This window comes from Syzygium oleosum, unplaced genomic scaffold (assembly GCF_021117445.2).
Source record: "Syzygium oleosum isolate NSW1041296 unplaced genomic scaffold, Sole_v2.1 Sole_v2.18, whole genome shotgun sequence".
In the NCBI taxonomy this organism is placed as follows: domain Eukaryota; kingdom Viridiplantae; phylum Streptophyta; class Magnoliopsida; order Myrtales; family Myrtaceae; genus Syzygium; species Syzygium oleosum.
Genome location: NW_026607502.1, coordinates 3,002,937 through 3,015,128, shown reverse-complemented (window position 1 = coordinate 3,015,128; position 12,192 = coordinate 3,002,937). Strand labels below are relative to the sequence as shown.

The 12,192-nt window shown below is 44.1% G+C and overlaps 1 protein-coding gene across 1 annotated transcript; it reads left to right on the top strand.

Moving 5' to 3' along the window:
* The first annotated feature begins 9,025 nt into the window (after positions 1–9,025).
* LOC115682060 (L-type lectin-domain containing receptor kinase IX.1-like) lies at positions 9,026–11,379 on the top strand. The gene has a single exon (XM_030606196.2). The coding sequence runs from the start codon at positions 9,191–9,193 to the stop codon at positions 11,258–11,260; it is 2,070 nt and encodes a 689-aa protein (XP_030462056.2). The 5' UTR covers positions 9,026–9,190; the 3' UTR covers positions 11,261–11,379.
* The last annotated feature ends 813 nt before the right edge of the window (positions 11,380–12,192 follow it).

The following is a 12,192-nucleotide window of genomic DNA, read 5'->3' as shown; positions in this document are numbered from 1 at the left end:
TCTAATAAGGAAATCTGAGCGGGCAACTTACGTAGCTGATCCACCACATTATATTCACTGGCTTTGACGATGGCCAGGAATTCTTTGGCTTCTTCGTCTCATAACGGAGCTTCGGAGGCTGAGCGTCGGCTTGGGCATACGTTCGTCCGACCCGGTGATTAGGTCCACATCCATTCGTAGGACCATGGGACCGCTTTGTCATTCTCGTAACGGTAGAGGTGAGGTATTTCGATCACTATATGCTCTGCGGGTAAGGGTACCTCAATCGTCGCTCTCCTCCTCCTCGTCCGGGCTATCGGACAAAGGTTCGTTCACAAGCGTGGGGATGGTTTCACTTGTTTCGGCATTCGGTGCTGAAAATTCTTTGTCCCGATTGATGATAACCTCGTAGATGGTGGCTACTATATCGGTATAGTCGGCGTACACAATCAAACCTGCTTTCGCCATGCTGGAAACCTTTTCTTTCATTAGGGACAGAGGCAGTACTTCACCAGTAGGATAATACCCTGCTTTCACTAGAGCATTATAAACATCAACAGTGCGTACTCTCTCGCTCTTGAATCGACAGACGTTGAAAGTAGATATGGCATTGATTACATTTTCATGTTCGGGTAGCGGGTTGTTCGTATGTTTGGCTTGGATGTCTGAAATGAAAATGCTTTGGTGTCGAGCAAGTTTTGGATTCGGTGTTTGAGGGTATAGCAGTCATCAGTCGAATGCCCTACCTCGCCCATGTGATAGTCACATTTTTTGACGGATCATAATTCGAAAAGCTTTCGAGTTGGGTCGTTTGGTTCGGTAGAAAGCGTGTGTTTTCTTCCGGAGTATGGCCAGGACTTGAGAAGGGGATCCGGGCAAGTGGAGTGAATTGTCTTTTCTTATATCGCCTCCGAGGCCGGCGACTTGAGGTAGGCTCTTCGCTCACTTTGTTCACTGGGACCGTCCCGGGAGGATGAACAGATCAGGTATATGCAATGTTTCCATCCGTCGGGGCTCCTTCTCTTTTCGTGTGTGGAGTCTCTTACTTGTGGAAGTGGGATCTCGTGGAACCATCCGTCACGCTTAGCCCCATTTCAATTCGTTCACCCACGGGGACGAGACGATTAAGGGATTCAGCGGTGGCGCCAACCGAGGCGGTGTACGTATTCGTATGGAAGCGATTTTATGAACAATTTTACTTGTTCATGATCAATGAGCTGTGGGGTAACTGGCGGCCAAGTTCCTCCATCCGGTGGCATACTCCTTGAATGACTCGCTTTTCTTCTTTTCGTATGCGTTCCCGGATCGTCACGAGTGAAGGTGACGTCAAGGTTGAGCTGATATTGCTTGAGGAATGCATCGGCGGCATCATCCCAAGACTTAAAAGCATCCACATCTTTCGACATATACCACGTCAAGGCTGGCCTCACAAACTCGCTTGAAAGGTCGAATCATGAGGGGTTCATTGTCAACGTATCTTGGTCATCCGCACATGATACATGTGCAAATGATGTCTGGGGCATGAAGTGCCATCATACTTCTCGAATTCCGGCATCTTGAATTTTTCTGGTACTTTGACCCGTTTGTATATGGACAGGTCAAGTGGAACGGCATGTTGCGGGCCTTGTAGCTGTTTCAGCATTTCTTCGACCTTTGTAAGGCGTTTGTCTGTTCCGTCATCGTACAGCCGAGTTCGAAGCTTCGACGACAAAGGGGAAGCGGATCGTCCTCTAGCGGGGGCATTTTATTGTCGCCGCGGAGGCTTTGTCTTTTCCAATAGACGGTGGTGATAACACCACCTCAACTGCTGCAGGCGTAGGTGTGAGCTTGCCATGAATGGATTCCACCTGCTTTGTGAGATTTTGGATCGCATTGATGACCATTTTCATCTCATCTTCCATGTTATTGAGGCGGACATTTTCTTCGGCCATTTTTTTTTGTAACTACCTGTGAAAACGCGTATATGAATGAGTATAATGCTCAATAAAGAATCATTCTATGAATTAGTCATATTATTTTTGCATAATGTACTTATTTGCAAAGAAAAAAGAGAGAAAAAAAAGTTTTTATTTATATATCATTACAGGTGGCGTCCCTGGGGTTCGAACCCCGGTCGCCTCGGACCCTGAGGCTACATCCCCGGATACCACTGGGCCGAAGGCCGCGGTGGTGTCAGTAAGGGGCAAAAAAATTATTTAAAGTATAAAAAGCGGCCCGAGTTATATTAACATTTGTACAACCCATAAACATTTTTACAGGAGATAACCAAAACCCCTAAACATAAATACAGGGAAATATAAAAGACAGGGCTTTTAACAAAAAGATGCCCTTTTCCGGATGCTCATTCTATAGACGATGGGGAAGCTACAGTCTCTCGGAGCCGTTTATTTTCACGGACAAGCTCCGCAATAAGCGTATCCTTCGTCCCCACGGTCCTCTCGAGCTGGTCGATCTGTGTTTGGCGACTGAGCTTGTTGGGTACATCCGGGACTTTTGGCTGTAGCTCTGCCGGGATTTTGTGATGTATGATGTAGAATAAAGATCTGGATGACACCAATTTCGTCAGCGTAATTATAATTTGAGCGAGTGAATCGGGTTCGAAGCAAATCTATCGTGAGAGGTGGCGGGATCTCCTGGAGGGCCCTGTACTGGCGAGCTACCCGGTAGGGGTAGTATGAAGTGATGCGGATAACCCGAGCAAAGGGACGGGGTTGTGGCGGTGAGCATGCGGGCTCGACCCTCATGGAACCATTTAGCATGCCACAAGAAAGCCTCGGGATCGGGGTCTTTCAAAAAATCTATCCAGGTAGAGTAATCCTTATGAGGGGAATTATTTTCTAAAACCTCGAACCTTTGAATCGGGTGCATGAAGTCATCGACTTCAAAAAGCTGCATGAGATGCCCAAAACCTCTCAAATGAGATAAAAACCAGATTTGTAAAATCTCTGGGGCAGCCCGCATAATTTTATCATCATTTTGTTTAAAACGGTTCAAAGACAAAAATGTTTCTGCTAGAACCGAGTTAACATAACCCAAGCCGGTGCAAATTTGTTTGGCCACATACGCAATTGAAGGGTTTATTGAATTTCTACGATGGGGGAAAATGACACACCCAACAAAAGCAAGGATAAAAATTTTAGCTTTTTGGCTCATGGGTTGACTTTCAAAACGTTCATTTAGGAAAAACCAGGGGCAGGCATTGCAATAGGCTTTAATGACTCTTTTCACGGTATTGCTATCGGTTCGCAAAAACTGGGATAATTCGGATAGAGGGGACACACCCAAAAGTGGTTTGATGAGTTTAGATCCCAAAGGCTTTTCAATGACAACGCTGTACTCCTCCAGGGTCGGGGTCATCTCAAACTTACCGAATATGAAAGTGGATGTTTGTGGACACCAGAAATGTGCTAATGCTTGCATCATGCCAGAATGGATGTTGATTTTGAGCAAGGGGAGTAGGCGACCAATTCTTGGTTTAACATACTGTTGGCCATTTTGATCGAGTCGGTCCCACCATGCCAGAAGCTCCTTTTTAGGAGTGGGGACAAATTGGACATCAGCTCTTCCCATCGTGTATAGAATGTAATCAACGGGTGGCCTAAAAAAAAACAAATCAAATGAATAAGTACGCTGGATAAAAAAATGAAAAGGGACAGAATATATACCTTTCCTTGAACCATAGCAATCACAATGACATGCACATGAGGAGTGAGGTTCGATTTCTATCTAGACTGGCCCAGCAAAATGAAGTTAAAAGGGTGCCTGACCGTCGCAGTCTCGCGTTGGTGTCAAGTCCTTTTAACCTCGGCCAAATCGAAAGGAATATCTTATAGTCACGCGAATAGCGGCTAAAGATACTTCTTTACGATTTTTTAGAAATAAATTTCGGGGAAAGAAAGGCAACCTCTACATCGCGGACTCGGTTCGAGGTCGTATCTTTCTTAACACCATCCTCGAGATGCCCTATCGCAGCCCCGGTCCGGCGTGGTTGTGTGTGCAACGGTGTAGTGCTAAATCATTAAAGCATGCACAACAAATTATAAACAATCAATTCGAACCCGCAAGACAAATATCACCTTACTGTCAGGATCATACCTGGAGTCCTTGCTGCCAAACAAAAATTATTTTGAACAAGATAAAAATTTTGGCTTAAGTCCACTTTGAAAAAAATGCAAGTCCCCAGCGGAGTCGCCAGTCTGTCGCGACCGAACTCCCGAGCCCTTTTTTAAACAACATGCAAAAAAGGGGGGCTCGCCTGGTACGTGCTAAGTCTAGGTTCGGGACTTAACTCGGGCCCTCCCAAGCCCATACCATATCGCGACTTAGGGTTTAAGTATTTAACATGCAAGTGGTTTATACCAAGGAGTCGCCACTAATCGATTTGGGGTGGGCCGATTAGAAACCCAAATAGGGTGATGGGAGAATCACCCTATTCCTACGAACCAGAGATTAACTGAATTCGGGGACTTGGTTACACTAGTTGGATAACTAATGCCCTTTCGGTACCATTTTACCCTATTCATTTCTGAAAACATTTGTCAGGCAATTTGGATTGATTTTAGGACCTTTCTCTTAACATGTGAGGTGATCAAGCGAGTGCATAATCAGGAACGATCAGCAGTCAGGAACACAGCAATTCATGCAGCCTAAGGTTCTAACCTTAACTAAGTCAGATGACATTCAAAAAATACAACACTCATGCAATTGTATTAAAAACATGCATAACAATACAACGGTAATAAAAACTAACATGCAAAATACTACCGTTCAACCTCAGACTTGTCTAATTTAAACAAGACAAAAACTTACAAAATAATATCACATTAAATTAAAATAACAACAATATATCACATAAAAAAATTTAAAAAAAATAATAATAAATAAATAAAAATAAATAAAAATAAAATAAAATATAAAAAAAAAACGAAAACCTTTTTTAAATAAATAAAATAAATAAAAAAGGGAAGGAGAAAAAAAAACGAAAAAAGAAAAAAAAAATTTTGAAAAAAAAAAAATTTTAAAAAAAATAAAATAAAATAAAAAATAATAATAATAATAAAGAAGCGGATCCGGACCGGGTCGGGTCCGACCCGGGTCAACGGATCCGACCCGGTTGTTGACCCGGGTCGGATCAGCTGAACCGGATCGGTCGGTACCGACCGGGTCAACGGATCCAGGCCGGCTCGTTGGCCAAGGTTGGCTATTACAAATCGGCCGCCGAATCAAGTGGGAGCAGCCGCGCCCCAGAAGCCAAAAACGGCCTCTCGCGGCGGACCCGGACCGGCGCCGCCCCCAAATCGGCCTCCCAGGGAGTAAACCGAGCCTCTCCACCCATCGGGGTCACTGTCTGATCGCCGTAGTTCGCCGGCCGCGTCCAAAAACAAAACCTGGTTTCATTGAGGACTTTTGTCGAGCAGATGGTGTACGTGACCGAAAACAACAAATCCTGACCTGTTCCGGCGAACCGGTGGATTCAGGCGACCCAACTTACCTTCGGTGAGGACACACGGACGGCGGGGGATGACGGTATGGGCCGGGATTCGCGCGAAACGGCCGGCGCGAGTCCCGGCCAAACCGAACAGAAAAATAGAGCAGAACAGAGGCGGTTCGGGCTGGGGGGAGAGCTCACCGTCGACGGCGCGTCTGGGGCTTTCCGGTTGATCGGGGGGCGACGGCGACGCGGCTGGGAACCTGCAAGAACCAACTCTCCCCTCTTTTTCTCTCTATTTTCTCTCTTTCTCTCTCTATTTTTCTCTCTCTGTTTCTCTCTCAATTCGGCCGACCGGGGCTCTCTCTCTCTCTCTGGCTATTTATAGCCGGCGACGACGGTGGCTTCCCTCTCCGTTGCGTCCGCGTGACGATGGCCTGCACCGGCCTAGGCTCGCGAATTCAGCGCCGTAGGCAGTGCGGAGAAGTGTCGGTTCGGGATGCAAGGGAGAGAAACAGAGAAACCGGGGAGAGAGGAGGGGATAAGGGCGAGCCGGGAAGATGGGGAGGACGGGATCGGGCAATTAATGCCGATCCCGTCGTAAGATGCTCATCCGGCCCCGTCTCGGCCGGATAGCGACGCCGAGGAGCGGCGCCGTCGTGCGTCACGCTGCCGTCGAGCACAGAGGCGAACAGGGGCGGCGAGAGCGACGGGGGAAGAAGGAAGGAGGAGGGCCGGGCCAAGCCAGGCCCAGCCGGCGTGGAAGAAAGAAGAAAAAAAGAATGGGCTGGGCTGCGCGGGGAGGAAGAAAAGAAAAAGAAAAGGGAGCGGGCCGGGCCCGTGCGAAAGGGAAAAAAAGAAAAGGAAAAGGGGCCGGGCCCGGGGGGAAAAAGGAAAAAAAAGAAATGGGCCGGGTCGGCCCAGCTCCGACCCGGCCCGACTCGAATTTTTTTTTTTTTTAAAATAAACTCTATAATAGACTCTATTAGTGCAAATGTACCTAATTTCTATATGCAATGCATTTAAATTGAAATATTTTTGTTTTAGGAATTAAAGAAAATTAATTCCTAAATTTTGTGCAATTAATTTTGGGCAAATTAAAAATAGGTGTCAACATGCACCATGAGAATGACTTACAATCGATCATCTAATAATCTTTCTGAGTATGTCACTTCCAAAAATTTTATGTTGACGGCAGATCGACCATGGTATCTCCATTTCCTAATCATTTTTATGTCATATCTGACTTGTTCTCCTCTTGTCGTGATCTTCATCAATCTTCACTGAACTCCTGGAGATTATTGATATCATCATAGTCTTTCCTAAGGTTACCACGACCATCTGCATTTATCGTGAAGATATTAGTACCAAGGATAGTTTTGGAATAATCAAAATTCCATAAGGATGTTTTCCCAACAAAAAACAACCCAAGTCGTATACGGAAAAGTTATAGTAAGACCTCGGTAGAGACCCTACTAGGCATAAAGGGTAAACAAGCACTAAATTAAAAGAGAAGCCTTCAACTAGCTTAAAAAAAGTGGTGATAAAACTAGTGAAAGTAGACTAAAGTAATCCTATCTTGAAATGCAAAAGATATCCAAATGAATTTAATGATTTATACTGTAATTCATCTATAATGATGCTTCTGAACCTGAATGATGCAACGAAATCAAAGAAACCTATAAATCATTTAAAAAAACAAATAGCTAGAACTGGCAAAAGCGATAATGTAAATGCAAACGTTCCTATCATGAGATGCACTGATTGATTTTTTTTGTACTTTCCGCATGAGTGTTGGGACAATAAAATTCAGCTAGTCTGTGAAACATACTAGCTAATTTGCGAAACAACAAAATCAATTAACCAAACAGCTCCTGTTTCGAGCACGAGTCGCATCACACCCCAGTTTTCATCGCTATGATATAGCTGCAAAGCCGTTGCGTTATATCTACACAGACGCAAACAGTACATTCAAGCATCAGAATCAACTTGAGGCCGAAGGAACCATCGGAACCAACTCAACGAAGCTCAAGGAGACCCAAGAAAGGGCTGCCCGCTCTCTGTACAGACACAAACGTGGTCTGCACAGTGGGCGATCAGCCCTTTAGTCGGCTGCGAGCTACGATCCGGAGTTGGCTCGTCGCCGATCACTAAAGCCCCGCACCGAATATGAACAAGGAATAGATGTATTCTTTAAAAAAAAACAGAGATTCGCATGTGGAATTGGATCATTAATGAATATTAATCCGAGTTTTTATAGGCTAAATGGCGAAATTTGATCATCGTGGAGCTAGTATCTACCTAAGTACGCACTCTTAACTAATATAGGTAATTCATGGCGTGTAAAACAGAATGAATTACATGACCGATCGAAGCATGAGTGTATATTTGAGATAGTTTGCGACGGGTACATACAACTCGACGAAGACCAACTGGGGCCACACGGCATGATTCCTCTTCAAGACGAGCGACAAATCACGAAGTAGATCCCGAACCCTTGCACTGGCAACCAAAACTAATTGATAATTTCATATGAGAGTTGTGAAGCTTGTACGAAACAAAAATAAAATTTGGTAAACCATAATAAAAGTTGATAAACTAAAAAAAATCAAATAAAATTTGGGAGGTAACTCAAATCAGAGTTGATAACTTCAACCTATATGTGAATTAGATCGGAAAAAGGTCGGTAAGTCGCCTAAATAAAAATTGATTAATTTGTATAAGAGTAAGTAAATTTAAGGCATTAATAAGAGGGGTGAATAAAAGTCGGTAAAGATAAAAAAAATTTGGTAATTTGCAAACAATATTTTTATTGGTACATTATAAACGTGAAGATAAGTTACCAAATAATGGTTGGAAAAACTGGTGACTGGTGATTTTTTTTTTTTGCCATTAATTGTCAAAAAAACGCCTATTACATGGCTTAGCTCGAGATGAACATCATTTAAATAGTGATTAGGGCAATAAAATTTAATTGAAGGTCAAATGTAGGTCATGTTGAGATGCTCAATTGACAATAGCCAGTCGCAACTGACGGTGATAATTGTGGACACGGAAACTTAGCTTAGAGAGCGAGATAAAGGAATTACATTACTCGAGACTCAAGGATTAAGATATAACAACTTTCATAAACAATACTCTACACATGCAAAGAGATTTGCATTGACGACCAGCGGATGGAATCACCGCAGCTCCCGCCCGCCTCACGGTGGGTCCGTCGCCCGGCGGCTGAGAACAACGGGTGTGAAAATGGCTTCCAGACGGTTCCGAGGGTCATGGTCCTTCCCGGGTCCTGACAATGAAAGAAGAGACTCAAGTGGCTGCCCCTCTGTATTGTAATGGCCGTTGTTTCTGACCAAACAAGAAAAGCCAAACACAAAAGAAAGACGGGGTTTCGGACCAAACTTTTGTCATGTTGTTCTAGTACAATGAACTCGTGTTCTTCTTTCCATCATATAGTAGTGGTCACAATAACCAATAATCGATCCCACTTTTCAAAATTGGCGGTCATCTTACGATTAGCACACGCGTAATCAAACATGATCTTAGATTATATTAATTCCTACGATGAACCCTTGCGCTAGTCTAAAGTCTAGTCGTCGGGGAACCTCGTGTGGACCATCTCAGTTTCTTTTACATTGCGATCGCAAGTTGTTCAAGAACCAAAAGCCTAGGTCATTGGGACCCTCCACGTTCACATATATGTGCATGTAACAACGTCAGAGCATCAAAAGGCTGTACAAAGTCCCTGAATTCAAGAGCAATCTTGAAACCTCAAAGAGAATGGAACTTCACAGCTCAAATACCATAAGTTTCAAGACCAGAGAGCTTCGGTCACTCTTAGTCTTGGTTCTCTCTCTAGCCATTACCTTCACGGCTTCGGCGTTGTCTCAGGGCATCAATTTCAGCTTTCAGACTTTCAACGATAGTGTCATTCGACGCCAAGGGGACGCAACAATTTCGAGCGACTTCATCCAACTTACAAAGGCCAGCCTGAGCACGGGATGGGCCACGTACCGCGACCCGATGCGCCTTTGGGACAAGGCAACCGGGAACGTGGCGGATTTCACCACCACATTCACCTTCGTTGTGAATTCGCAAGGAAAGTCGAATTTCGGTGATGGATTGACCTTCTTTCTTGTCCCCAAAGGGTCTCAACTCCCGGTCAACTCATTGGGACGCTACCTCGGTCTTGTAGATCCGAACCGTGACCCTTCCAACTCTTCTACTTCGTTTGTAGCCGTTGAGTTCGACACTTATCGCAACAACTTTGTCGGTGTTGTGGATCCGAATTGTTCACAAATTGCACATGTTGGTGTAGACTTGAACAATCTCACTTCCGCGGTGTCTAGCTGTGTTGATTGGTTCAAGGATAAAATCATGAGCGGTGGGCGGATCAATGCTACGATAACGTACAATTCTACAACGCAGAACTTGAGCGTTCTCATGATAGACGTCGATGCCACGGGCGCCGACATAAATTCCTCCGCTATCTATGATATAGTCAACATGACAAAGTATTTGCCGGAGTGGGTGACTTTGGGTTTCTCGGCTGCAACGGGTACAGATATGGAGCTGCACACTATTGAGGCTTGGGAATTCAGCTCTAATGTGCAAGTGGCTGGAAAAAAGAGCAAGTTATGGCTATGGGCTACCTTAGGCTCAGGTTCTTTCTTTCTGCTCATTCTTGTTCTAGCTTTTATTTGTTTTCGTCACTGTTCGAAGAGAAAGGGAACTTACGTGAGCGGAGAAGAAGATGATCTGGCCATTGATGAAGAATTCGAGAAAGTGCCAGGGCCCAAGAAATTCTCCTACAAGGACTTGGCCATGGCCACCGACAATTTCGCAATTGAACGGTTGCTCGGGGAAGGAGGCTTTGGGAGAGTGTACAAAGGATACTTGACCACTGTGAATGCCAATGTTGCAATCAAGAAGATTAATCCAGGGTCAAGACAAGGCATAAAAGAGTATGCCACCGAAGTGAAGACCATAAGCCAGCTCCGGCACAGAAACTTAGTCCAACTCATCGGGTGGTGTCACGAGAAAAAGGAACTCCTCCTTGTCTATGAGTTCATGTCTAATGGTAGCCTTGATGCTCATCTATTCAAAGAACGAACCTTCTTGTCATGGGAGAAGCGATACAAAATTGCGCAAGCAATAGCCTCAGCATTGCTTTACCTCCATGAAGAATGGGAACAATGCGTTGTGCACCGCGATATAAAGTCCAGCAATATCATGCTCGATTCCGATTTTAACGCTAAATTAGGGGACTTTGGTTTGGCTAGACTAGTTGACCATGCCAAAGGGTTACAAACGACAGTGTTGGCCGGAACCATCGGCTATATGGCTCCTGAATGCATTTACAAGGGCAAACCAAGTAAGGAATCAGACGTCTATAGTTTTGGAGTCGTCCTATTAGAAATAGCTTGTGGAAGAAAAGTTGTCGAGCCAAGGGCCGAGGAAGGCCAAGTCCAGCTGGTGGACTGGGTTTGGGAGCTTTATGGGACCGGTAGGCTACTTGATGCAGCGAAGCCGAAACTTAATACTGACTTCGATGAAAAGCAACTAGAGTGCTTGGTGGTTGTAGGGATGTGGTGCTCTCATCCGGACCACAATGCCCGTCCTTCCATAAGAGAAGCATTAAGCGTTCTCAACTTTAATACTCCACCACCCATTCTCCCATCGAAATTGCCAATCCCTACATACTCGGCGCCTCTGTCCATATTTACGACCGCATCGACTGTCTCATCCCATGCCACCTCAACCAGCGGCACCGAAGTGTCCACATTTACTACCTCTTCCATACAATCCTCTCATTCTGCTTCCTCTCCATTGTTTGCAAATACAATATAAATGACTACTTTTAGTATATTTTTGCAATAATCAGTTTGAATTGTGAATTGTAATACGAGATTTGATGTCGGACACTGTCTGCTTTCATATAAATTTCTTCATGTGTACCTCCGTATTAACTCTTCATGTTTAAACTTCCATATGTTCTCCAGGATTATCTAATGTAGTATGTATCTTCTTTGACGGTGTATTATCTGTTATCAATTGCTAGATAAAACTACCATTCTTCTATTGTTCTTCCATGCTCCATGGAATTTAAAACCTAATACAACTAACAGGTGAAAACCTCAAACAAATTCAGGGTTGAAAACAAATTGTGCGCTCTCATTGCCTGAACTAATAACGTGAAATTACCAAGACTTCTTAGTTGGTCTTAACTAAACTTTTATAAAACATATATTCTCTCATTGCACAAATTGTAAGATCTAGTATGCCCCCATTGCTTTCGGTATCCAAGATTTTATCATCTTGAGTGTACTCAAAGTCGGATAAAGTTAAACGGATTTTTTCTTTTGTTCGTAGAAAGGAGGTTCAAGAAGCCAAATATCACAAATTAAGGACAAACAACACGAGGAACCAACTATGAGATAGGCTAATCCAGAAATTTGGACAGATAGATGGAGGCATAGTACATAGTCCTTAAAACTTCATTAGCAAACAATGTGGGATACTTGAACACCATCTCTCAAGTGTAGATCAAACCGAGAACAATAATCGAAATTGATGAATGGCAAGCTACACGGTTGAATATATAAAATGAGCTACATGACAAAGTTAGTTGATAAACCCAACACTCATGTCTTATTGTTCCAATGCAGTGAACTCGTTTCTTTGCATTATTGAATGTTACTATTATTAGCACTATATCAATCCCCACTTGCCAAATACTCCCAATATCCGATGTGCAACCCCATCTTCCACCGACGATGCTC